The 27,961-nt window shown below is 44.4% G+C and overlaps 1 protein-coding gene and 1 long non-coding RNA gene across 6 annotated transcripts; one reads left to right on the top strand and one right to left on the bottom strand.

Moving 5' to 3' along the window:
* Positions 1-629: 629 nt before the first annotated feature.
* Positions 630-26,297, bottom strand: LOC308469291. The gene is made up of 2 exons (XR_013982078.1): positions 26,226-26,297; positions 630-1,177 (listed from the first exon to the last, which is right to left on the bottom strand). It is a non-coding gene; the product is annotated as an uncharacterized lncRNA (long non-coding RNA).
* On the top strand, positions 1,171-27,958 carry BEST2 (bestrophin 2). 5 transcript variants are annotated; one of them, XM_080991466.1, is made up of 10 exons: positions 1,171-1,731; positions 17,606-17,787; positions 18,934-19,028; positions 21,206-21,439; positions 22,346-22,500; positions 24,082-24,159; positions 25,042-25,194; positions 25,474-25,554; positions 26,264-26,418; positions 26,803-27,958. In XM_080991466.1, the coding sequence occupies exons 1-10, from the start codon at positions 1,651-1,653 to the stop codon at positions 27,413-27,415; spliced, it is 1,827 nt and encodes a 608-aa protein (XP_080847592.1). In that variant the 5' UTR covers positions 1,171-1,650; the 3' UTR covers positions 27,416-27,958. The 5 variants fall into 5 exon arrangements, with proteins under 5 accessions (XP_080847592.1, XP_080847596.1, XP_080847595.1 ...); XM_080991470.1 differs by lacking the exon at positions 1,171-1,731 and adding an exon at positions 1,758-1,777; XM_080991469.1 differs by lacking the exon at positions 1,171-1,731 and adding an exon at positions 8,153-8,390.
* The last annotated feature ends 3 nt before the right edge of the window (positions 27,959-27,961 follow it).

Genomic DNA, 27,961 nt, shown 5'->3' on the forward strand with positions numbered 1-27,961 from the left:
AGAGAGCCACTGTCTGTCAGGGTAGACAGTCCTGAGCTAGATGGGCCAATAGTCTGACTCAGTATAAGGCAGCTTCCTGTGTTCCCAACTGCTGTTCATTGAACTGTTGTTGGGTTTTCTTTTTTCAAAAGTACAAGCAGTTCCCAACTGCTGTTCATTGAACTGTTGTTGGGTTTTCTTTTTTCAAAAGTACAAGCGTACCTTGGAAGTAGAACAGAATCTGTTCCGGAAGTCTGTTCGACTTCCAAAATATTCAGAAACCAAAGTGCGGCTTCTGATTGGCTGCAGGAGCTTCCTGCAGCCAATCAGAAGCCCCGTTGGATGTTCGGCTTCCAAAAATAGTTCGCAAACCAGAACACTCACTTCCGGGTTTGCTGCGTTCGGGAGCCGAAACGTTGGAGAACTAAGCTGTTCGAAAACCAAGGTAAAACTGTATCCCATTGTATGATCAAATGGATGGGAGCAAGCCTGACTGCCTGTTCTCATTTTAGAGGAAACTGGAAAATAAACTTGACTTAAAAATGCAATGGACCATTTAATGGGAGTATTATATGACCATGGGCAATGAGGTGGGTGAGCTAGCAAAGCATGGGCATGATCCACCATAACTACTTTGGTGCTTGGGGTGGCAGGCTCCCATTGCACCCTTGAATATTAGGCCTTCCTTAGCATGGCTGAACTCAGAGTAAATTGATTACCAGATAAGTAAAAGCTTTTCAACTCTGCATCTCAACATTCTACGAATCTTTAAAAATCACAACATGTAGAGGCAGCTGAATTCTTTGGTACTCTAAGTCTTTCGTGGGAAATGGCATATGTGGGTACATCGACTGTGCTGCACTGACTTTGTATTATGTGTGGTTTTCAAAATGCCAGGGAATTAGGAAACTGGTGCAGGTGTTTAAAGATACTTTGTTTTAATTTATGTAAAAGCATTTCTAAACCAATTAAATATTTAAAAAATCTCTAAGCAGTATACAAAAATCCAACATTAAAAGTGTGTAAACCAGTATTATAAAAAAGGATACCTATTTTAATTAGGCCTATTATTCATTTTCTGGCTCCCTTTTTTATTAATCAGGGTATGACAGTGAAATTGGAAGGTCTAGAGAGAGTCCCAGTTTCCCCACAGAACCTCAGCAGCAGCATCTGGTTCTCTCTGCCTTTATTTCTTTGCCTGTGGGAGGGATAAGCATAGAAGAACTTTTCATTGACAGTGTCTCAGCTTTGTAATTGTAGGAATTGTGGAACAAATGCTTGTTGCAAAGCTAATACATGAAAAAAATAGCTTGTAGAATGAGAGTTACGGTTACTGAATAAACCCAAAGTCTCTCTGGATGGCAGGATCTGCCTAACCAGCCCAGTCAGAACAGCCCTGCACTTCAGATTGTGCCACAGGGCTTTCTTTGCTCCCCCCACGTGCCCCCCGCAATTGGCTATTGGGAGGAGGGTTGGCATAACCCACAGAACAGCCCATGGGGGGCAGAGAGGAGACTGTTCCATCTGGCAAACTGCAATGCTTGTGCAGACAGAACAGCTGGAAGAGCATGTCAAAAACACCGCCGAAATCCTTGCAGGTCTTTCAGTCCTACTGTAAACCAAGGCATGAATGAATTCGCAATTCTGCACAGTACTTGAGGGCTGTATCACATGCAGTCTGGAGAGATTAACAGTTTGTATGAAGGCGGGATCCTAGAAGCATGTAATTTACCGAGTACAGAACTTTGTCTGGTGAGCGGAAACAACTTTAATCTTCTGGGAAATAAAACTTTGAAAAGTAGGGTTGTACCATAGCTCAGAGGTAGACTGCATGATTATCTTGCCTGCATAAGGTCCCAGTTAAACCTGGCATGCCCGTTTAGAAGGATCAGGCAGCTGATAATGGGAAAGACTTCTTGCCTAAAGACCCTGGAGAGTCAGAGTGGGCAATATTTGGCTAGGTGAGCAAATAGTCTGACCTGGTTCAAGGCAGCTTCCTTGGTGGAATATGTTGGCTATAATGTCAATTGCATATTAGCACAAGTGTGTCTAGTTTACTGTTCTACCAAGACACAGTTTACATGTTTTCCTCCATGTATATACGAAGAACTAATGTGAAGTTGCGTCTCCAAGAAGGTATATGGACCCTTCCACAACTGCACATTCTTAAAACAGTAGGATGTTAAAGTGAGCAGGCAGACGATGTACATAATCTCTCAGGTTTCCATACCTTGAAAGGTAGCTGGCCAGAGTTTGGCAGAGGAGCTGGACTGTTAGAGTCTTCTTATGTTTGATATTTCAGGGCTATATTTTTCCTGAATTTAAGACAGAATAGGGAGGTGGGGAACCTACAATGTCACCCAATGCTGTCATGATTTGTTGTTGTTTGCTGTTTAGCCGTTTAGTCGTGTCCGACACTTCGTGACCCCATGGACCAGAGCATGCCAGGCACTCCTGTCTTCCACTGCCTCCCGCAGTTTGGTCAAACTCATGTTAGTAGCTTCGAGAACACTGTCCAACAACGAGGCAGAAAACTACAAAAGGAGGAGTAGCTTGATATTGGATATTAAAGGCATGCCATTTTGGCATGCAAGCTAGTATGTCTCTGGGGCAGGATACTCTAGCCAGTCTTCCATAAATCATACATCCTATCCAAAGTAGAAACGTTTCTCAAATGTTTTAGTAATGTAAACATTTCAAGCATGAGGTAATTCAGTTGACTTGTGTTTTCATAACATCCTGGCTAACTGACTTTCGTTTACTAATGTCCCAATAACCATTAACGACTTGATGTGGGATACAGACCTGCCCTTTTTTGCTCCTGCCCCATTCTTGCCAGAGGACTGAAATGGGATCATCATTTATAGCAAGGACACCAGTAATATATTTTAAAATGACAGCCAGCCAGCTTTTGCTTCTGCCAACAGGATCTCACTGGGAGCCCCAGCCAAGGACAGGAGCTGAGCAGGAGTGGGATGCAAGTCCTTGTTCTAGAGTGTGGTATTAAGTTAAAAAGTGGATGTCACTGAGATATACCTTTTGTTTGTTTTCCTGCTTTGGATCTAACTGGGAAGTCCAGATGTTTAGAAAGCCTTGTGTTTTTTTCCATAAACTACTAAGTATTCCACTTCCCTACACTGTTGAAATAGGTGCTGGAGAAAGGCTTGGAGGTGTCAGTGAATCCAGGGGGCTGCCTTATACCTTTGGTCAAACTCTAGCTTAGTATTGTCCACACTGAATGGCAGCAGCTCTCCAGGATTTTTAGGCTGTGAATCTTTTCCAGACCTATCTGGAGGTGCCGAATCTGAGACCTTCTGTGTCAAAGCAGATGCTCCCCCATTGCGCTACAGCCCTTCCCCATAAAACTTCCAGGAGGCTGGAGTATTCAAGTTTCAGTCTGGGTGAAAATGTAGGTAAAATAGCACCAGCCACTGTAGCATTTGTGGGGTAAGATATATTGGTCTGTCTGTTCTGTAGAATGCTTACAGACAGAACTGTCCTGCTTGAAGTCTTGAGGCTGATACTCCTTTTCTGTAGCCTTCTAGTTTCCACATCTGGATAGGGAGCTGGCTCTTAAAACCTCCTGGTTCTCAAGCTCACTTTAAAGCAGTCAAGGCATACTGAGTCCAGAAATATCCCCCTCCCCCAAAAGGGTAGAGCCTAGGGATGAAACATTCTACCCCAACACTGGAAAAAGTGCTGGGCTTCTGGCAACAACAGAAGGGCTCAAAATCTAGATACATAGCACCCACTCCCCTGCCCTTGCCTCTATATTTCATCTTCTAAAAATGTGTTCAAATCATACCTTGCATTTTCTCCAGAATCACCTGTCTGATTGGGTTGCTTTTTAAAAACCCACTTAAGCCAGTGTGGTGTAGTGGTTAAGAGCAGTGAACTCATAATCTGGTGAACCGGGTTTGCGTCTCCGCTCCTCCACATGCAGCTGCTGGGTGACCTTGGGCTGGTCACACTTCTCTGAAGTCTCTCAGCCTCACTCACCTCACAGAGTGTTTGTTGTGGGGGAGGAAGGGAAAGGAGAATGTTAGCCGCTTTGAGACTCCTTCGGGTAGTGATAAAGCGGGATATCAAATCCAAACTCTTCTTCTTCTTCTTATGAAGCTAACAAATTTGCTAGTTATACAGCAGGATCTGAAACTTTATAAAAGTGGACTTAGAAGTATTCCTTTATGACACATTGAAGAATGTACAAATTTGTGTGGGTCCCAAAGTGTAGAAAAAAGTATTTCTGGAATGGGAGACTAAGGAAGTGGATTCCTTTGGAACTGCTTTTATCTTCTTGCTCTCTTGCATAAGTAAAAGCAGCTGTTCCTATTTTTAATCTGGCAAATGCTAGATAATGATAATATGCATCGGCAGGTGAACAAGGACAATTTTTTTAAAGGGTTGTTTTTAAACCTCAAAGCCCAGGGGGTAAGCCTCCCTCCCTCCCTCCCTTCTTGGGTAACCACAATGTTTGGCAGCGGCTGCAGATTCATTTCTTTCCCCCTTCAGTACTGCGTGCCAGCTTAGCCCTGTTCCTTCCCCACCCTCTCCCGGAACTGGCTGCCATTAGTATGTGAACCACATTATGATACATAGCGTCTTGTAGGTGTGTGCAACGGCTTTATATGTGTGTTGTTCAGCTCAGACGGATGCCCGGGGTGGTGGTGGTGGCAGCAGCAGCATTACGTAAGCTGCTCCTTTGGTCCTGTCTAGAACTCGGCGTCTGCCCCAGCAAGAGGTTGGGGAGCTCATTAGCACCAGCTGCTTAGCCAAGCGACCCAAAACATCCCAGCATGGCCACAGCTGTACTCTGAGAGGGAAATGCTGCCTTCCATCAAGCAAAAACACTACAGATTTGTCAATGACCACACTGCAGTGTGTGTGTGTGTGTGTGTGTGTGTGTGTGTGTGTGTGTCTGCCTGTCTGCCTGTCTGCCTCTGTGTGTATGGCTTAGGTGAACAAACATGTTGACTCCTAAACCTGAGGCTCAACATTCTTGAGCATCTTCATAATTGGAGCCAACTGTGGTTTTAATTGTTAAATAAGATGGTTATATATGTTATGTAACTATACTGATAGCATCATTCAAACTCCCCACTACCACCACTGTGGGAAAATGAGTGACTTTCCCATTATTTATTGTTAATTTCCTTCATTCTTCCCCCACACAAAAATATGCAGAACAATACAACCCACAAAAAAATTAGAGCTGTTTCTTTTCCATAAAAAGCCAGGGTTGAATTGTGAAGACCTCCGTTTTGGATTCCTGCTTGAGCATGTGGTGTTGGGCAAATCACTGTATCTCTGCCAAACCCTCCCTCAAAGTGTTTGTTCTGACGATGAAATGGGAATAATTACATCTCCTAAGATTTTTGGAAGAAATCTAGGATTACATGTGTGATGATAAATGTATAATATAATCAGTAGCTCCTGTCCGTCATGTTGTCTTTCTTCAAACAAAATTCGATTTTGGATACACCAAGTGATGTGTCCTACACCTTGTAAAAACAGCGGGTGAGGATCTTTAACTTCCATCTGCAGAAATTTTAAACAGGCAGGTCTTGAAGCCTTGTCTCAAAATAATATGCAAAGATGTAAGATATTATCAGAATAATTGGCCTGAGTTCATTATTTGGGGACTCCTTTATTACCTTTCTCTGAAACATGTTTTCTGGTCGTTTGGCATGGTAGCCTTTAAAACAGAGTGAGAAGCCTGTTGCCCTCCTGTTTACTGAAACCTCAATTCCTGTCGGCCCCAGCCAGGCCAGGTCAGGGATGGTGGGAGTTGTAGTCCAGCAACAGCTGGAGGCCACCAGGCTTCTTCCCACAGTTGCTTTAAAATTTAATCAGTGACAAATATATGGTAAGTACAGACCACAAGTCTTGAAGGAATTCTGCTGAGGACACTTAAAAGTGGTGTAACTCCCAGCAGTCATGACTGGAATTTTGAACATGAAATGCACATGGCAGCTTTCTTAGAATTTATAGTTGGGGTATTTTGTTAAACACAGAAAGAAAAGCAAAATTTATGCATAGACACCAGTTAGCCATCCTATTCTGCTACCTAGAAACCTGGTTGAAGTTAGTGCCAAGCCAGAGAGTGATACATTGAAGGCAATTATTGAGCTGGTGCAGGTTCATTGGGGTGTAAGTGGTCATTCAAGTAACCTTGTCTTAAACTGTTCATAACTTTAAACTTTAGAGATATAGTGGTACCTTGGTTTATGAACTTAATCCGTTCCTGAAGTCCATTCTTAAACCAAATTCATTCTTAAACCCATGCGTGCTTTCCCTAATGAGTTCTCCCGCCGCTGGTGCCCTTCCACCATTCGGATTCCGTTCTTAGGCCAAGGTAAAGTTCACAAACCGAGACACTACTTCCGGTTTTGCGGAGTTCGTAAACTGAATCATTTGTAAACAGGACTGTTCTTAAACCAAGGTACCACTGTACAAATGGGTGGCCATTGTAGCTGATGCAGAATTGCTGCTAGGCCCCAGAAGTATTTCAGCAACTGGGATTTTGCACATGCTGAAGTATGTACAGTATATGTATATAATTTGCCTAAACTACTAAAAGGCACTAGTGACTGTTGTTGCCTGCAATTCCATTGATAATACTGAGTCCAATATGCATCTGATTCTTCAGCCCTCTCTAAAAGCAGTTGCAAACCTCCATCCAAAGAAGCAATCTTCCCAAGCAACTTTACTTTGGTCATACCAGGATTAAGTTTCCACTTGTTTCCTTTCATTCATCCTGGAACTGTTCCCAGGTATATGTTCATCATTTCCACTGCATCCCTGGAATTAATTGATGGAAACAAGCAGTAGAGCTTTGTGTTCTGCATTCAGTGACACCTTTCTCCAAAGCTCCAAATAATTTCACCCAACAGTTTACTTTAAATTAGAAGTGACAAACCTGTGGCTCTTCAAATGTTGTTGGACTCCAACTCGCATCGGTTGCAGCCAGTGGTCAACAGCCAGCAACATATGGGTGGCCTCAGGTTAGCCTCTGATGTAAAAAGTTTGAAAATACAGGACACAGGCTGGTAGTTGGGGGCAGTTTGGGGTAAAGCAATAGTTCTAATACAACTGGGCACCACAGTTCAAGAAGGACACTGACAAACTGGAACGTGTCCAGAGGAGGGCAACCAAAATGGTCAAAGGCCTGGAAACGATGCCTTATGAGGAACGGCTAAGGGAGCTGGGCATGTTTAGCCTGGAGAAGAGGAGGTTAAGGGGTGATATGATAGCCATGTTCAAATATATAAAAGGATGTCACATAGAGGAGGGAGAAAGGTTGTTTTCTGCTGCTCCAGAGAGGCGGACACGGAGCAATGGATCCAAACTACAAGAAAGAAGATTCCACCTAAACATTAGGAAGAACTTCCTGACAGTAAGAGCTGTTCGACAGTGGAATTTGCTGCCAAGGAGTGTGGTGGAGTCTCCTTCTTTGGAGGTCTTTAAGCAGAGGCTTGACAACCATATGTCAGGAGTGCTCTGATGGTGTTTCCTGCTTGGCAGGGGGTTGGACTCGATGGCCCTTGTGGTCTCTTCCAACTCTATGATTCTATGATTCTATGAAATGCAAAGCAAGAAGCAATTACAGATAGTCACAAAGTGTAGAAAAAACACCACAATATATCAAAGGCAGGCTAAAATCGATCACTAGTTCATTAATCTACCAAAGGGAGTGAAAAATATTTGAACAGGAGAGGAGAGTAAGTTATTTCATTCGTGTTCTGTAGAAAAAAATGGTTTGTAATATCCCGTATCTGTGTTAAAGTTTCATATTCTAAACCCATTTGTCCTGGACCCTGAAACCATGCTATAATTGAATAGGCAATGCATTCTTTATCCAGATGTACACTCTGCTAATATGGACATGTCATTGAGAGTATCAGAACTGGGCTTCAGCAATGGTGCTTCTAGCACAGAAATCTATATTGGGCTGCCATCTGGATAATGCAGATTCAGTAACTGAACAGACAGTGCCACAACACATAAGCACACACACCCATAGGCATTTCCACACACATAATTGTACATATGTTCACACAAACACACACTGTTGATAGGTTGTGATGTTGCCTAGTTTCAGGCCCATCAAGGACAAGTCATGTGAGGATTCAAACAGATCTGGCGATGACAGAAGAGAGCATCTTATTGTGAAATGGAAAACCTTGGCACTTAACCTGAGATTGACTCCAAGCAATGTTTTGCTGCAGGACGAGAGTGGGCTAACAAGCTAGAACAGGCAGCCCAAAGCCAAAACTGCTGACTTAGATGGCAAACTTTGGTTGAGAAAAAAACCAGTGGTAGAGCCACCTGCCTTGAATGCAGAAGATGCCTGGGACCTCCACATAGGACTGGGAGAGAACCACGTTTGAAACCCTGGACAGCTACCACCAGTAAGTGTAGATGATACTGAGCTAAGTGGACCAATGGTCTGACTCAGGATAAAGCAGTTTCCTATGTTGTGATCATTTATGTAGTACACTGGCTGAACTCTAACCCCAAAGTTTACACAGATCAAGGTATGGAAGCTTAGTAATGGATGATGTCAAGCAAAATCTTATCTTGTCCTAGTGGTTGTAACTGCAGGTGCTGTGTAAAAACCCACTACTTTCTACTTCCACTTACTCACTCTGTATTGTTCTTGATATGACTTCTGACTTGCCAGGAAAAGCCTGTACAGTTGAGTGCCTAGCAGAACTAAGCCAGGGCTGGGCAGAAGGCAGATTTCGGCAAGTCTCTCTGACTCCCAATTGTCTAACAATGAGCATTTGTCTTGCATTCATTCTGATTTGGTTATGGAGTGTTTATACATCTTCCTGTTAGTCATTTGTTCACCCCACACTTTCCAATGCATTTTCTTGTCAATTTTACAAAACTTAATAAGTTATATTCCTTTTTAAAGTTGATATATTGCACTAAGGCAACAGAGTCCTTTAACCCACTAACCACATAAATCTAAAGTTCCAGCATGGATATGAATCATTCCCATGAAAAAGTGACAGTGTGGAAGCACCCAGATTGGTGGTCTTCAGGGTTCCTGGAGAAACCAGTAGATTCTGCAAGCTTGAAGTCTGCCCACCCCTTGTGTAACCCACCAAGACTTGGGCTGTGTACACACTCATGTTTACTCTGCATCCAGTGTGCTCCTACCATTGGTTTGTGAAGCATTGTACACACAACATTAGTCACAATCCGTATCTATCCTTTATCATGATGTTACTTAGGGAACAGTGCATTTTGATGTATCTCCCTGCAAACCAGCTTTTATCTCAATTCAGAAAAGAGGGGGACCTAGCTGCATTTTAAGCCAGTAACATGAACATGTCCTAAACAACAAAAGTGGATTTTACCCTTGTTCTTCTCTCCTAATTTTCTTTGTAATTCTTGCCAGATAGTTCTCCTTTTATTCGTTCTCTCCTAGCACAGTTCTTTCTTACTGTGGGTTAGAAATACATGCAATGGACTCGTTATAAGCATCTTTAGAATCTTGCATGTATTTTTTTGAGGTCAAATCCTAGTACCCAGCCTCAAAAATGAAAGGTTGTCATGCTGGCTTGATCACTTAAAAGAGTACTTATCTGGAGTTTGCATCCACTTAGCAGCTAGGGTTGGGCTCTAGCAGGTATCTGCCCAATTTATAGTACACCCAGCTTAAGCAGCATAGGTTCTCACAGCAGACGGAAAGCAGGAGTCGCTGCATGCAGATGCATCTCTAGGAGTTTCTGCAAGGTTTGGAATGGACTCTGGGGTTTGCATTGGGTTCAAGGGGGGCTGCAGGGTAGTAGGAAGGGTCTGGGCTGCTGCTTACTGTTGCCTAGATAGATATGGATGCTGAATTGTGGCACTTAAGTGGTAGGTCTTGATCAAATAGGAGGTGCAGCTAGGAGTGTCACAATTATGTCTAGAAAGTAATGGACTGACGGTGAGATGCAAGGAAAAGAGAATTCACTTTAGATTGCTGCAAATGCAAGCTCTAACTCACCTGTGGGGGAATTTTGCATCCTCCTGACCAAGCCAACCACTCCCTCTATGCTTCAGTTCCTTGTTTTCAAAACGGGAATAACAGTGATTTATCACTAATGGTAGAGGAGAATAAATAAGGATTTCAGATACTATGAATTACACTTCCCTGTAGGCCAGTGGAAACTAATGTGGTGTTCTGCAGGTGTTGTAGACTCCAAATCCCAGTGGTCAGGGATGATGAAAGTGAACAACTTATGGAGGGCACCATGTTAACTACCCTTAGTTAGACCCTAGAATCCCAGGGAAAGGCTTGCTGTGATCCTCCTCCTCAGCCTAGTGTGCAGTGGCCTTCTGCCCTCTTGCCAACAGAGAACTTAGGCAACAGGGAGCCACGTCCAAAGTGTGGCTTCATGTAGGCAGCCATGCTTTTCTTGCTTTGTCCCTCTTTCCAGGCTCTCACCCATGGCATCTTGCTTCTCAAAGGGGCTATTTGTGGGCAGCATGGGTGGGTGCCAGCTCCTTATACAAGTATGTGGTGTGTTTGTCATCAGTACGAGCTGGGTAGAAATACGATTTAATATGGTGGATTGATTACCACCAAGGAGCATGGTTGGTTGCAGCTCTGTATCCAGCAGCTGGTCAGGGAGAAGGCAGAAATTGTGGTTTCCTCGATCATCCCTTTCTAATCACAAGGTACGCACACCCTCCATTTTAGAGCTGAGGAAAGAACTCAGCCTTTCATGTGTGTAGACCCTGGCAGTTCCTCAGTTTGAGACTGGTGGGGAAAAGAAAAGTATCCTTCCCTTTCTCTTTCTCTTTCTCTCTCTCTCCCCTCTCAACTAGTTTCTTCTGCATCAAGGCTGTTTGCTTGGTTCATCCCTGTTCCAGAAGGCAAACCTTGTGGGTGTTGACTTGTCAAACATTGGAAGAAAACTAAGCCCAGTGAGGAGAGTGGTTCCATCAGGTTTCCAGAGAAGAAGGGCTGTTTTGTTTGTTTTTTAGTGTGTGCGTTTTTAAGGATTTGGATTCAGCACAGGATTTCTTGAAGAGGTGCAAGAGCTAGCAAAGTAAGAAGCTGCACAGAAGGGAGCAGGTCCTGAATATCACAAATTCATGTACCAAACTCATAATTAGGCTGCAGTTCCCAAGCCAAGCCTTGAAGGCACGCATTAATTTTGTATATTTGGTATGGTGTGCGTTTTAAAATTGTAACCTGCATTGAGCCCCTGGGGTGGGTAGGCTAGAAAAACAAATGATGACTAATCAGACTCCTGTCCTGACAAGGAGCCCCCATTTTCTGTACATGAGCTCTTATCTTTAGGTTCCTTTGGCCAAACTTGGCCCTCCAGATGTTTTGGGACTACAACTCCCATCATCCCTAGCTAACAGGACCAGTGGTCAGAGATGATGGGAAATGTAGTCCCAAAACATCTGGAGGGCCAAGTTTGGCCATTCCTGGTTACAGCATTGTGTTTGGTTTGTTTCTGTGCTAGTGGTAAGTGCTGGTCATTGGACCAGGGAATTTAAAGCATCACCCGCTTGAATTTGTTCAACCAGTGAGATCCTCAGCAGAGACGCTGCACCATGTCCTGCCACCATCAGGCGGGGGGTTGGGTGGGTGGATGACATAGGGCAAGGCCTTTTGGGGAGGCCTTAGCGCAGCAGTCAGGCTTTAGAGCTCCCTCCTCCAGGACACTCCTCTCATTTTTGTGTAGGACACTTTCTGCCCACCTCTCTACAAATTCCCTACTGAAATAAACCCTTTTTCTTCTCACAAGCTTGAGTGACGCCCCAATGCTCTTGCTAATGCTGCAATGCCTATATAATGCTTATATGGGAATGCGGTAAATTTAATATAACTCACTTGGACTCATTTCTGAGCAGGCACATGTAGGGTTATGCTGCAAGGGCTTCCAAACCTTCCCTTTTTGTTTCCCAACCTTTCACATTTTACCTTTCATCCGCACTTCTTCTGCTTCTACATTATTTCAATCACTTTCCAGGACTGTTCTATCTCAGGTCCTTTGAGTTGCCATGCTGCATGTTAAATTTACTTCCTTTCCCCTGACAATTAGGAGGGAATGCAACTGCAGGCACCCTTCAGCCAGCCCAGCCTCTCACCCCTCCCATCTCACCCCTCCCTCCAGCTTCTGATGCCAAGCAATCAAAGAAGAGTCTACCTTTAGGAGAGATGTAAAAGGTCAGCACAGAGGCACTTAGGTATTTAGAAACCTGTGGGGGCTGTCAGAGCAGCCTTCTCTTCTCTTCTCTTCTCTTCACCTTGCCTAAGAGCTGCTTCCCAGGTGGAATTTGGGGATAATTGCTAAGGGAGTCTGTGCTCTTTGGATTGCTTCTCCCCTGCAATTGCCCTCACTGAGGGCGAAGCCAAATCAGCTGATAACCTTTTGCACAGGTTAGTGTTAAAACCGGTTAAATTGTGCCCTGCTCCTGCATCCACTTTCTGTTCTGCTTGTGAAATTTTGGTTTCATGGATGTTGCAAAACTGTGTCTTCTTTAACTATTCTTTCCTATGAAAACAGACAATCAGAAATGTTTTGCTTACAGTGAGATCTGCTTTGTGGTGTAGCTTGCCTGCATGAAGGTCTGGAAAGGAGAAGCGGAACTTGCTTTCTCCTTCTTAAAGACTAGTATGTGATCAAGGTGACAGAAAACCAGAGGTGTTTTGCCCCAGTGAATTGTTTGGAGTTGTAGGCTTTCTCTGTCATTGCAGTCGACCAAACAGAAATCTGGTCCGAAATCCTATCTCATCAATGGACTTGCTAGATAACCATGAGTGTCATCCTCTCTCCGCCCTTAGCTGGCTAGTCATACAATGAAATATTTATAGCCACCTCTGGGATGTTGTGATGAATGAAATAATAAAAGCCACCCTATAAATGGGCAGGCATAATTTAATCAAGATTGTACTGTAATCTTTTTTTTAAATTTAAAAATATGAAAGTAGATAGAATAACTACCCTGGACTGGTAGGGGTGTAAATGATGATTTGCAACCCAATTCTATACATGAGCAGTGCAATCATATATTTACAGTGCAATCTTAAACATGCCTATACAGAAAATCCTTGTTAAATGTATATAGGATTACTGCCTTATAACTTGTTATTTAATAAGTAATTATTTAATCAGTTCTGCGGCATCTTGGAGTCTCTCACATAGCCCCCTGTTGTTCGTGCTATAACAGACTTAGCACAGGTACCCCACAGGGCTTTGTTCAGTAAATTATGACTCTTTTGTAACAATATGGGAACATGTATAAACTTTGTCCCAGGTGGACAGACCTTTGTAACAGAAGCCAGGCATTAACAGCTGTAATCCTTTAACAGTTGCTTTTAATGTTATGTAACAGCAAACTGGTTAATAAACTAAACTTTTTATTTAAAACCTGAATGTGTTGAAACTGAGTGTGGGAATCTGAACTTTTTAAAAGATGGTTACTAGGGTGGATTAGAGGGTCGAGGCTCTGCTACTGGCTTTGCGAGGAGACTTTCAGGGAAGCAAAGAGAGACTAATAGTTCCTTAGCAGGAACATGTCTTAAAAAAAAACGACTTCCCACAATTGTGGGTCTTTTTTTAACACTATGTATGTGTGATTAGACTAAATGTGACCCACCTAGAGAAGGAACTGGCAAACCACTCCAGTATTTTGCCAAGAAAACTCCATGGACATAAAAAAGGAGAAGCTTTGAGAAGAAAGTGAGAGTTTCCAAGGCATGCTCTGGTTCATGGGGTCACAACTAAACAACAATGTGTGATCACTTTTTTAAAAATATGTGCATTGCATATCAATTTGGATCTCCCATTCTCTGATGCTCTATACAGAACTCTTACCTGCAGCTAGGATTCTGTTTTCACTCTGATTCGAGTCCTAGAATCATCTGGAGTCTCTTCTCCTGAGAAAGTTTTGGGACTCCAACATGATTGCTTGACAAGCAAGCCTGTTGGCTGAAGTGCTACCTCAGTTCCAGCTCTAAGTACTTAAGGGCCATCTCATCTTCTAAAAGCAGTGTTTTGGCTCGAAGACACTGTATTCTCCTTCACACACGCCTCCTTATTTTTCTTCTTCTTCCCCCTGGTAGTTGCTCTGCTTGCACGGAAAGTCAAACAAAATATTTGGGCATTTGTTGTCAGCTGAACCTCTGTCAGTGGTCACAGCCAGCCTTAGATCTTGGAAGGGGGGGAGGGGCTCCCAGCATTACTCATTAATGAAAGAGCTCATTTAGATAGCCTGGGAAGTGGGTCTCTTTCAAAGGCCTTGCCTAGCATTGTTAAGCCAGGAGAGTTTGATTGCAGTTTGCACAGCGGGGGATTTGATTTCTCAATTCACCTTGGAAAAATAAGCAGCAGCATAGAATCTCTCAATGGAATGCACCAGATTAAAAATTGTTACTAGGCCATGCCTGGTGAGGATATGCCACTAACTGGATTACGGTGTGGGTAGGTGTTTGGGAATGATTGGCCTCCATCAAAGTACATTTTGGCAAGCCCTTCATGGTCGAGTGGACTGTTGTGCAATCTCCAAGGAGTGACTAGTTTCCCCAGGAAATAAAGCAAAGAGGCAATACCTCTAATCTAATGTTGCCCACCACCCCAGTCTCCAAGCAGTGCAACATCCCAGGCACTTACCCAGAGTTCAGTTTCCTTGGAATGAGGGATAGCAAAGATTTTGTTGTCTTTATGATATATGGTTTATTTACTCATATATACAACCTGAGCCTATGTTGGAGGAGCTCATAGTATTAATAGCCCAAGAGGGTCATGCTTTTCCCATAGCCACTGCCTTGGATCCCAGCAGAAATCAGGCATGGCTCTGTCTCTCAGCTGCCCAGCCTGCTTCCTCCTTCTAGCTTCTAGCTCACACACACAGCTCTGACTTTTGTCTTTCTAACTAACAGACAGTTAAGGGAGGGGGCCTCACCCATCTTCTATCTGGCACAGAGCCATTTCCTTTGCTGCCTTTAGGACCCATTAAAAAGGTAAAGGTACCCCTGACCATTAGGTCCAGTTGTGGACGACTCTGGGGTTGCGTGCTCATCTCGCTGTATAGGCCGAGGGAGCCGGCGTTTGTCTGCAGACAGTTTTTCTGAGTCATGTGGTCAGCATGACTAAGCCGGTTCTGGCGAACCAGAGCAGGGCACGGAAATGCAGTTTACCTTCCCGCCAGAGCGGTACCTATTTATCTACTTGCACTTTGACGTGCTTTCGAACTGCTAGGTTGGCAGGAGCAGGGACCTAGCAATGGGCGCTCACCCAGTTGCGGGGATTTGAACCTCCGACCTTCTGATTGGCAAGTCCTAGGCTCTGTGGTTTAGACCACAGCGCCACCCGTGTCCCTTTAGGACCCATTACCAAGGGTCATTACCCATAAACTTGTCTGGCTATTCCAGCATTTAGATCCTTGTTGGATTCAAGAATTAGAAGGGATTCAGGCATACAGACTACCTCCCCCTAAAAAACAAGAACATGTCACAACAATAACATTCTTCTGAAGTCTCAGTTACCATTCAAAATGGGTTGGTAGTTAGGAACATATGAAGTTTCCTTATACAGTGGTACCTCGGGTTACATACGCTTCAAGTTACATACGCTTCAAGTTACATACGCTTCAGGTTACAAACTCCGCTAACCCAGAAATAGTACCTTGGGTTAAAAACTTTGCTTCAGGATGAGAACAGAAATCGTGCTCCTGCGGCGCGGCAGCAGCAGGAGGCCCCATTAGCTAAAGTGGTGCTTCAGGTTAAGAACAGTTTCATGTTAAGAACGGACTTCCAGAACGAATTAAGTACTTAACCCGAGGTACCACTGTACTGAGTCAAACCCATTGGCCCATCTAGCTTAATAGTGTCTACACTGCTGACTGGGGAATGACTCCCCAGTGTTTCCAACCAGCAGTCTTTCCCAGCCTTACATGAGGATACCGGGATTGAATTTGGGATCTTCCACACATGCTCTGTCACTGAACAACAGCCCTTCCCTTTTATCTGTGGAAACTACAGCAAACGCCTTTGAGAGATACTACGACTCAAAGCTTTTGCATAAGATTTGCTTGACTGCAGCTTATTTTATGAGATGTAACACTGTTATTGGCAAAAACTCATACTACAATAAGCCATGCAAGATACTTAAATCAATTTAGAAGATTTCTTAGAAGCATGCTGACCCACTACCAACTAGCTGCACACTTGATCCCTCTGATCTGAAGCAGAAGCTGAAAAATTGGCAGGGTCCCCACAGTCAAAACAAGGGTCTGTTATGGAAGACTCCACAGTTATACACTTTGTGTGTGTATAGCTGTACTGCTTTCCGTTCATTCAGCCGAGTCCTAATCATAAAACCAGGAGTGTGGGAAACTTTTCATCAAACACTCCTAAAGTTTCAGTATTCTCAAAATCCCACAAAAAGTGAAGGTAACTTTGTTGACCCATAAGAAAGAAATTAAAAATCTATGTTAGGGCAATAGTTTTCTTAGGCGAACCAAAATGTCACAGAGCATTGTGCAAACTTTACCATTTAGCCAGAGAACTCAAAGGCTGGCCACTATGTTGTGGCATATCAGTTGGCTAATATGGATCTTGGGACATTCAATATGATAATGTTTAATATAATAACTACTTACTTTGTAACTTGGTAATCTGCTCTTTGAAGGGAATGTTTAGTGTTGTAACAATGCATTACAGCACTTACAGTTATATTTCAACTGTGAAAGTTCTCAAACTCTAAAACGGAGGTCACTCCAGTACTTACACTGTTGTGCAGGAGGGCTGGAATAATACAAAATGTTTGAGAGTCAGTTGATAGCAGGCATAGGCAAACTCGGTCCTCCAGATGTTTTGGGACTACAGCTCCCATCATCCCTAGCTAACAGGACCAGTGGTCAGGGGTGGTGGGAGTTGTAGTCATAAAACATATGGAGGGCCGAGTTTGCCTATGCCTGGTTTAGAGGCTAGGTATGCTACATGCTGTATGTTTTTTTTGCTAATTTTGAGGCAGCACCTGGCCCCTACCACTGTCACCCAACCATGGAATAGAAGCTTTCTACACACACACACACACACACAGAGAGAGAGAGAGAGAGAGAGAGAGAGAGAGAATGAGAATCCACAGGAGATAAGAGTTCCCTTTTGTCAGTAGTGCTGTCAAGACAGCACACTGAGGTGGATGTCTATCAAGTAGTACACATTATCATCTAAAAGCCCCATGCACACACACAAGAACATTAAGGCCAAAGTCTAAGATTACCCAACTGCACCACTATGTTTTGTGAAGAACATACAAGATTGATGACCCCCTTATCTATGGGAAGGAGTGCTGGATGAAGAGGGAGTTCATGCATGATCTCACTCCTGGGGTTGGTGAAGCACCCATAAGCTTTCTACAAGGCAAGCTGTGAGGCTACATATGTACACTGCATTTAAAGCACATGACATCCCCCCAAGAATCCTGGGAACTGTAGCTTATCACCCACAGAGCTACAATTCTTGGCATCCTTATCAAACTATGGTTTCCAGGATTCTTGGGGGGGGTATTGCTTTAAATATATGGTGTGTTCGCAGCCAGAGATGGTGCTGCTGATGTAGATATTTGAAATGATTTAAACTCTAATTCTGCTCCTCCCCACACTGCAGACCCACTGTGTCTCTCTGCCTGGCTGCACCATGACTGTCACATACACAGCCCGCGTGGCCAACGCTCGCTTTGGTGGCTTCTACAAACTACTGACCCTCTGGCGTGGAAGCATCTACAAGTTGCTCTACAAGGAGTTCTTGGTCTTCTCTCTTTCATACCTGGGACTTAGTGTTACATATCGGTAAGTGGGAACGTGGAAGAACAGTCTCATATCTACCCTAAATGACCTTTGGTGTGTCAAACTCGCGCCACCAAAATTCAGGGCTCTTCAAATAGTTACCACTTGGATCCACTCTCTAGAAATACACTAATTTCCCAAGAGAAGGCATAGTTTTCCCTTAGTGGTGTCTTTAAATTAGAAACCTCATAGAAAAATTGTTTGTTCAGGAGCATGCCTTTATTTGCCGGGATGGAGGACAGTGTTTGGCATTTTGATTGGCAACTTGTTTTGGTGGTTTTTTTAATTTTGCACAGCCCTTATAACAAACTTGGTCTAACCAGCCAAAGTTGAAACTTAACACACTGGAGTGGGATGGGCAGGACATATATAAATATGGCATTGCCCAGCCCCACCCCCTTTCACAACTGTAATTATGCTGTAGAACCCACTCTTTCTGGGTTCTGCTGGCTGCACACTGCCTCCTCTCCAAGTTCAAATTGCACTTCTCCACTTCTCAACCCCAGATCAGGGTGACTGATTTGCTACTTTTGAAACCCTTGCTTAGTTTTGGGCACTTTGCTATCCTGCTGACGACTAGAGAGGACCTCCTGTGAGCAGCAGATCTGGAGTGGCATCAATTCAGCTCACAGTTTGGGCAGTCACCTTATTGCACACACCACTCACTTATAGCAGAAGTGTGTGTGTGTGTGCGTGTATATGTATATATATATATATATATGTGTGTGTGTGTGTGTGTGTGTGTGTGTGTGTGTGATATACAACCACCCATTTATGTGAGTCAGCCTAGCTCTTTGCATATATTATGTATGATACAGAAGTCCTCAGCTCCCAGCAGTTGTGTGATTCTAGCACTCTGGTGCAGTCTTTGCCAACCTGGTTGTCCATCAGCTGGAGCTGATGGAAGTTGCAGACTCCAAATGTTTTGGGGACAACCAGGTTGGCGAAGGCTGCTCTGCTGTATAAAGTTGCTGCAGGATTTATGTCCTGTCCAATCATAACGTTTTTTAAAACAACCCTCACTTGCCCTTCAGAATGCATTTAGATTCTCCCCTTACAAGCAGGTGGCTCTCAGCAAATGTGCTGCCAACCCCCTTGGGAAATATGCATCCTTCTTAATCCTTCTCTCATTCTTATTCCCACCTCTAGCTTCGTCTTAAGTGAGACTCAGAAAAGGGACTTCGAAAAGGTGGTGATTTACTGTGACAACTATGCCAATCTCATCCCTGTCTCCTTTGTCCTGGGTGAGATGCTTGAACGCCAGCTCCTTTCCTAAAGGAGGACATGCTCTTTCCTTATCTATGTGCCCATCCCAACGCTGGCTTCCAGGGCAGAACCTTCTTCCATGCCTAATCCAATTTACTGCTTGGCCTTTGAGTACTGCAAGGGTGTCAGACTATAATACAGGCTCAACTTTTAATCATTAGAAATGCTTCTGGTTTAGACTTGGGTGTGATAGGACTCATTCCCTCCCCCCAGTCTATCAAAGCAACAGTATGGTGATAATAGGGTATTATGGACTTTAATTATTTCATCTGGAAACTGGGTAGAGTATGGGTGACTTGTGCGTGTTATACTCAGCAGCTAACTTCTACAATTAGGCCTGGTGGTGTAGCACCCTGCTTGTGGTTAACGCTTAGCTGGAATGAAATATTCAACGCAGCAATAGAGAAATTAAAATAATAATTTATTTGTCAGACAAATAAATGAGAGGCACAGTGGTATATGGTTACCAAGCTCTGGCCTGGTCTCCTGCCATTATGGCCAGCACTTATATTCCCTCAGCCCAGCTCCCTTGCTCCTCCTTTGGCTGCCTCTGTCCAATCAGCCTGGTTGAATTTCCTATTGGCTGATTGCTACAACCAATCCTAAAAGATACACCCATTTCCTATTGCCTTTTATGGGATACAAAAAGCTATATATTCTTCTATCTATAAATGACAAATAAGTAGTCATATATCTTACATTTGTCTCAACAAGAAACCTTAATTACCAGCTCACCTCTTGCCCTCCTTGCCCTATTGCCCTCCAAAACAGATGGTTAATAATTTTAATTTTTTATCTTAAACAGATGTCAGAGATCTTGGGTTCACATTCTCATGCATCATCAATGAAAGATCTCCTTTTTGGAGGTCTTTAAAACAAAGGCCTGACAACCATATATCAGGAGTGCTCGATGGCGTCTCCTGTCTGGCAGGGGGCTGGGCTCGTTTGCCCCTCTGGTCTCCTACAGCAATATGACTCTATGAAATAAGAATTTAACATTTCTTTCTTTCTAGATCCTTTGCATAATTACATTTAAGCCAGTATATTTCATACATTATCATAGATAGCTTTTTAGAAGAATAAATCTTCTCAAAGTAACAGGAAGGAATCAGTTTACAGCCTCAAAATAAAATAGGAAAAAGCCTCTTTTTCTGTTTACACTTCTCCTTCTCCAGCCAGTTGCTCTTGGCCTTTAACCTTAGAAAGATATGGCTCAAGTTTAATGGTTTTTACTATTTACCAACTCTTAATTATGTAGGGTGGTGTAACCTTGCTCTCAGCTTGTAATTCTCTTTTTACGACTTTGAGAATTGTTTTCTGCTATAAATCAGGGGGCCCCCTTGTCCAGGAGGATAAACATCTTGACAAAGTACTTAGGCAGCTGGTCTTCTGCCTGGCATAAAACATTTGAAAATCTTTAAGCTCATTTTAAAATACAGACCCTAATCAAACTATAAGCCTTGATAAAAATGCAGGCTATGATTAGATGCCTCAGTGGAGCTCAGAGCTCTCTGAAAGCCAGGAAGAGCAGCCCAGGACACTCCATGTCCTTGATCCTGAACATATTGGCAATGAGAGAAAGGAACTCTGCACGTGCTCAGGGTAATGTCATGTGTACTGGCAGCAAGCAAACTCCCTTCTCTGAGCAATAGTCCTTATATGTAGCCAAAATGGCACCACCCATACACAGAAAAGGGGAGGTATCAAGCAGGCATGCTGAAGTATAGAAAGGAAACCTCAGAGGAGGGGACATCCCAAAATGGCCCAGTGAAGACTGAGTGTGCCCAGTGGGTATTGAATGCTGAGGGGGATCTAAAAACAACACAGTGGGCATGGAATGCTGTCTGCCTGTTGTGGGCTTTTTTGGGGGGGTGGGGATATAAGAAAATCAGTGGGGAGAATAGAATGGAGGGACTGGAAAGCTGAACAGAGGCATTCCATACTGCAATGTTTTGTGGCCAGTTTCTCTTGCACTTACTGTTTAATGTTGCCAGAACCGAGCTCTGTCTTTCATAATGTGTGAGCAGGGGGCGTCCTCAGTCCTGGTTCAAGTGAAGCATTCCTGTTTTATCTCAGAGTGAGGCTGCCTGACTTAGCAGCATGCCGTGGGGCAGAATTCTAATGCATCCCCTCCCCATCTCCTGGGTTCATTTAGGGTTCTATGTGACACTGGTGGTGAACCGCTGGTGGAGTCAGTACACCTGCATGCCTATGCCAGACCGCCTGATGTGTGCCATCTCTGGGAACGTGCACGGCACTGACGAGAAGGGGCGCCTTTACCGGCGAACTCTCATGCGGTACTGCAGCCTGTCTGCTGTCTTGATTCTTCGCTCAGTCAGCATTGCTGTGTTCAAGCGTTTCCCCACCATAGACCATGTGGTGGAGGCAGGTGAGTGCAGAAGGGAGACCTTTTTCCCCACTAAGCCAGTGGTTTTCAACCAGTGTGCCGTGGCACCCTGGGGTGCCTTGAATGATGGTCAAGGGTGCTGTGGGTAACACTGGCCTCCCTCCCTCCCTCTTTCTTTCCCTCCCTCTTCTAGTGCCCTCTTGCGTTTCTGCCTCCCAAAGGCTTGCACAGCTGTTTATTGCAGCAGCCCTGGCTACAATCTCCTCAGGCGCATGGTGCCTCTGGGGCTGGCCAGGGGGTGCTCTCCAGGCCCCTGAGGGGCAGTGGGAGGAGGCACCTCTCTTTGGGGCAGAGGGAGCAGCTCAGAGACCAGGGACGGCAGCAGCAGCTGCCCAGAGGACTCCCAAGGAGAGAGGGGAGAGGAGGCTGAGGGAACACTCCACATGGGAAGGTATTTGAAAAAGGATGAGAGGCTGCCAGCTCTGCAAGCAAGGGGTGACATAACTGGGCTCCTGAGTCCCACAGGGGAGCCACAGAAAGAATGTAGTTGGTCAAGGGACTCAAAAAGGGTGAAAGCCTCTGCACTAAGCTTATAAGGATGAGAGGACTGTGGGAAAGCCTGCAAGAGTTAGGTGTTCCCCTGCCCTTGCTCATTTGTTAGAATGAAATTGGGAAATTTCAAAGTTTTTTTTAAAGCAATAATAGGCATAACTTTTAATCTAGAATATGTCATTTCGGAATGCCATGATTATGCAGCGTATAAAGTGGACTGCCTGTAAGCAGAGCATATTGCATTTAGTGTGAGCTTTACTACATATCTTGTGTCCTTCTTCAAGGCTTCTTCAAAAGCCTATAGCCTTTCAGAGTGCAGTTCTTCAGTATAAGATTGCATTCTGGACCTTCTAAATAGAGTATTATTGACTGCATAACCTGTGCTGCATCTAACAGGGTTCATGACTCGTGAGGAGCGCAAGAAATACGAGAACCTGAACACTTCCTACAACAGATACTGGGTCCCCTGTGTCTGGTTTACCAACTTAGCTGCACAGGCACGCAAAGAAGGCCGCATCCGTGATAACTGTGCTCTCAAGTTACTCATGGAGGTGAGGTGGTAAATACTTGTCCCCCAGACTATAGATGTAATAGTTCTTTTGTATTTATACCTTTGACACCTGAGATGTGTGTTTTCAGGGCCCACCCTATTCCTGTGATCATAATATGATTTAATTGTTTTTAATTTTAAGCTGTTCACCTGCGAGTCAAGGGTGGGTTATAAATTTGATGATGATAATAGGAGCACCTCCAGAACAAGAGCCTTTAGTGCAAGGTTTCTTTTGTGACCCATGCTCCCTGTTAGCTTATATAAAAATCTTACCCTTCCTGTCAAGCCTGGCTTCTCTAATTGTTTTATTAAAATTTAGAAATGGATTTCTATACTGGAGAGCTCAGTCACCTAAAAAAAAAAAAAATTCCAAGAAGTGTTCAAGAGCAAACATTACCAGTTTTAGCTATCATGTTTCGCAACAGGTAAAATGGAGGCTTGCATTGTGTATGTGGCAATATTGAATCATTTTGTTCTAATGTTTAATACTAGGCTATTGTGCAAGAGTAATATTTACTTGAATTTATAAAACTTACGCAAGATATAGTAGGTGTTGCATATGTGTTTGTATATATTTAAAAGAAGCTTGGTACATGTACTGTGATTAGTCTCCGAGGTAATCCCTCATATGTACTGGGTGGAGATCTTGAGAACAGCTACCGTTGCTGAATTTGGAATATGCCTTCATCATGTGGCAACTGGAAATAAGCACACACATGTCATTTCTGCTGCCAGGGAAAAAAAGGCTAAGTTGTGTTCAGTTAAGGAGCATATGGTTGTTGTGATAGATGCCACCTATTGAAACAACATCACTCATGTGACAAACGATGCCCCACCCCACCCCAAAAATTAATGAGTTTTCTCACCAGGGGTGATTGTGGATATATAATTGGTTATTATTGCCTGAAGGGAAAATCCAGATTAAATAAAAAAAAAAAGGATGGGCTTGCATTTTTATGATGGTGGACATCTTGTGGACTCAGTGAAAAACATATGTGCATGAGCAGTACCAATTGCATAATAAACTCTCTTGTGACTGCAGCCTAAATTTCAGTTTATTGGCCTTCACTCAGCCCATTACCAATTCAAGACACCAGTTCAGCACTTTCACTGCTTCATGTGACTCAGGTGAAAATTAGACTAGAGTTGGGTGTCATCTGCATATTGATGACACCCCACCCATAATCTTCATATGACCTCACCCAATAGCTTCATACAGATGGTGAAAAGCATGGTATACAAAGTGGAATTCTTGGGGACCTTTCAACATAAATGCCATGGGGTCTCCCAGCATCACCTTCTGGAAGTGGCCTTCCAAGTAGGAGTGGAACCACTGGGACATCATATTTCCAGTCCCCAACCCCGATAACCTATTCAGAAGGATACCATAGTCAATGGTATCAAAGGTCCAGGAGAATTAGCAGGGTCGCATTCCTTCTGTTCTTCTCCCAGCATAGATCATCCATCAGGACAACCAAAGCTGTTTCTGAGCTGAAAGCAGGTCTGAAGATGGACTGAAAAGTTCTAGTTAGGCAGAAGTTTCAGTGCTTAGCCGTTAGAGATGGCTGTTTTCTTCCTTCAGGAACTGAATCTTTTTCGCGGAAACTGCAGCATGCTCTACCACTATGATTGGATCAGTGTACCACTAGTCTACACTCAGGTGAGTTAAGGACCCAAAGCAGTCAGCAAGCCCAATTACATCCATTTGGGATCATATGATGAACCACCTGCTTCCAAACATTGGTAGTTATTTCACCCAAAGGCATGCATAGAGTCAAAAGCACTGAAGCCACTGAACAAGCACATCATATATTAGGGAATTTGCATCCCAGCTAAGTTTAACACAGCCCAAAACGGCACATCTAGCCCAGCGGTAAGCCCAGCCCCACTCCAGAAAATTCATCACACTATGGAGCAAGCCTTATATGTAGAGCAGCAACGCACAGATCCTAATGTTATATGAGGACAGCTGAGGTCTAGCTATTCTAAAGCACATTTTGAGGATCTCATGCTAGATTAATCCAGAGCAGCCTCTAGTTGTGTGCTTACAATCACTATTTCAAGGAATGTACTCAGGATCATTAAAACAAAAACCCAGTTATCTGGCTTTGACACACACTAAATGCCTTTATATAGTCACATTTAGGGTGATTAAAGAGGAATAACATGTTTCTTCTCCTTCAGTATGTTTATATGGGAAGTAGTGGTACTAATTCGCACTAGCAACTGAGTATGGTGTGAAGGATCTTAACTCATTCCTATTTATTCAAGAATGAAAAGCTGCTGAAAATTAGAAACTCTGCCCTATTTAATACAAACATACATTAGGACAAGGTTGAACCTCTTATATTACTGCTGCTTAGCATCCCTGATTCCATGCACAGAGGATAAATTATTAGGGATTAAATCACAGATGAATTGTTTGGTCCTCAGTAAACAGCCCATAAGATTGAACTAGGGCTAAAAAACAGGGCTCTTAAATTCTGCAACTCATCCCCCCCTTCAGCCTCTCTACCTGCTTTTTCTTGCTCTGCTCTGACAGGTGGTTACCATTGCTGTGTACAGCTTCTTCGTTTCTTGTCTGATTGGGCGGCAGTTCCTTGACCCAGGCCAGGGCTACAAAGGACATGACCTGGATCTGTGGGTCCCTGTTTTCACCCTGCTGCAATTCTTCTTCTATGTTGGGTGGCTAAAGGTATGGCAGACAGGAGGTAGTTTAAGATGTGTAAGGACAGTCATTATTGGGACACTTTCCTACAGATTAGGAAATAAATCAGGGGCAGAGGGATGGTCCATGAATCAGCTGCTGGGTGATTTAACAAGTGTCTGGAAGGAAGGAAGGAAGGAAGGAAGGAAGAGAGAATGTTTAATGCTGCACACCTTTGCCATGTCTGTTACCATATTGATGGCAACAAATAAGGAGGCTGGGCACAAGTGTGTCCCTCTTTTGACTGTGCCTCTAAATACCTTACAGGTGGCTGAGCAGCTCATCAACCCTTTCGGGGAAGACGATGATGACTTTGAAACCAACCTGCTGATTGACAGGAATTTCCAGGTAACTCTGCCCTCCCCTTTTCTGCTGAATAAAGCAACACTTCTAAAACAGATGAAGGATGCTTCCAGAATTGGGCAACTTAGCTTTTGTAGTGGGAATTGACTAGCAAATCAGCATTCAGACACCTAGTACGTGGGCATTCTGTCTTCCTCGTGGATTCAGATGTTGGAACAATATTTTTTTTTACTGGTTAAACATTCCCTTGCCCTCACTGAACTCCCAATCATGTGAAGGATTACCTTCCACTTGGAAATCTAAAACTAGGCCCTACATGTCAGATTTCCATACTGGTGCTGGAGGAGACTCTTGAGAGTCTCATGGACTGCAAGAAGATCAAACCTATCCATTCTTAAGGAAATCAGCCCTGAGTGCTCACTGGAAAGACAGATCCTGAAGCTGAGGCTCCAATATTTTGGCCACCTCATAAGAAGAGACGACTCCCTGGAAAAGACCCAGATGTTGGGAAAGATTGAGGGCACAAGGAGAAGGGGATGACAGAGGACGAGATGGTTGGACAGTGTTCTCGAAGCTACCAGCATGAGTTTGACAAAACTGCGGGAGTGGAAAACAGGAGTGCCTGGCGTGCTCTGGTTCATGGGGTCATGAAGAGTTGGACACAACTAAATGACTAACCAACAAGCATGCATACACCTAGGCTAGTATTCACTTACTTTGCTGGTGACTCCTGAAGTCCTCCCTTCCTTTGCAGGTCTCCATGATGGCAGTGGACGAGATGTATGGGGACCTGCCTCTTCTGGAGAAGGACCGGTACTGGGATGCCTCCAACCCCCGAGCCCCATATACTGCAGCCACCGTTTTCCTCTTGCAACAGCCGTCGTTCCAGGGTTCCACTTTTGATATGACGTAAGCCAAACTTCTCATTCTGTGGCAAGGAAAGGGAATGACGGTGGTCCTGGTTGGGTAGAGGGTTGGGGAGAGAAGGAGGGATTCCGTCGGTGGGAACAGTTTTCAGTCCGTGAAACTGGAGCTTGCTTTCTCCTTTTGGCCATTCCTCCCTGCTCATTTGGGGTAGGGCGAGGGCTCTTCTTCCGGCGCACATGGAGCCCCTGTTGGTTGCACAAATTCAGATCCCCATTTATACTACGCCATAGATATCCCCTCTCATTCCAGAGCACTAGTGTGGTGTCTGAGGGCAATAAGGAAGATCCCTGCACCACAAAGCAAGCTCTTCTGCAACTTGCGGTGGTGAAGCTACTCCCTTTAACTACTCCCCTCCTCGATTTCCAGCCTAGCCAAGGAAGACATGCAGTTCCAGCCCCTAGAGGACATCGCAGAGGGCTATGAACACAGCCGCCATGTCCCTGCACACCTCTTGAACCGCCTGCTATCCACAGCCCCCGCGCCTGGCGGCTTTGGACGTCGGCTGTCTTTGCTGAGGCGCAAGAACAGCTGTGTTTCCGAAGCATCCACTACCTACAGCTGCCTCTGTCAGGATACACAGACCACGGACTGTACTTGTGGGCCTTCTGGGCAGTCTGTGCCCATCAATAGCATTCACTTCAGCTCTGAGGGGGAGGGAGACCTTGGGCCTGATGCCACTGGCCTGGGCACGGAGACACACAAGGACCTCTCTGAGGATCCCGCCGGCGAGCCCAGTGGCCCAGCTCAGACCTCGCTAGGCCATGACAGTGCTGTGGCCAACCCCCAGGATCCAGTGCCCCTTGTGGACATGTCTGTCCCTGCAGCAACAGATACCGACTCGTCTCAGCCTCTCCTAGACCACGGCTCTTCAGATGCCCCCTTCTTTCACAGCTCAAAGGAGGCCTCCAGCAAGGGTCTTCCGCCAGCCAATTACCCCCACTGGCTGCAGAGCCCTATCGAGGAGGAGAATGTGGCATAAGCTATTACTTCAGCCTCCACAGGGTTGAGTGGAGCCATTACAAAGGGTGGCCCATGGCACGGTTCAATCTTAGGCCTCAGGACAGGAAATCAGTGAAGACTGATAGTCCTTGCAGCTGCTAAAGGGAAATATGAATTGGTGGCCCCTGCTAGACACCTGGTTTTTAATGACACATTGTAATGTGGGGCCACTTCATAAGGAGTCAGGAGGATTCTGTTAATCAGGCCTCTGTTTCTGTCCCCCCCCACCTCCCCTTTCCCTCCCCCCACGTGTTCTTGACTTGCATCTGCAGCCCCTAACTGAACATGCAGGGGCAATCATGGGCACTGAGCTACTCCTGAAGGTACTATTCTGTCCTATATTTACCCAAAGCCGCAGCTGGTTATTGCATCTCATTCCTTTCTGTAATCATCAGATGGTGAACATGGAAGGAGGTAATCACTTCTGCGCTTACTACTACCCAAATGCCTCAGTGTGGATCTACTATGTTTTAAAATTCATGCTTTTCTAGTATTTTATTAAATGGTATTTTGTCTAGAGTAATGT

Source organism: Podarcis pityusensis, assembly GCF_964106645.2.
Source record: "Podarcis pityusensis genome assembly, chromosome: 2".
NCBI lineage: Eukaryota > Metazoa > Chordata > Lepidosauria > Squamata > Lacertidae > Podarcis > Podarcis pityusensis.

What these genes read in the sequence shown, in the direction of transcription:
- BEST2 (XM_080991466.1), top strand. Translation starts at nt 1,651, where the DNA reads ATGCAGTCTGGAGAGATTAACAGTTTGTATGAAGGCGGGATCCTAGAA. An exon ending in TACCACTAGTCTACACTCAG is followed by an intron (nt 24,160 to 25,041) that starts GTGAGTTAAGGA and finishes CTGCTCTGACAG; the next exon opens with GTGGTTACCATTGCTGTGTA. An exon ending in TGATTGACAGGAATTTCCAG is followed by an intron (nt 25,555 to 26,263) that starts GTAACTCTGCCC and finishes CTTCCTTTGCAG; the next exon opens with GTCTCCATGATGGCAGTGGA.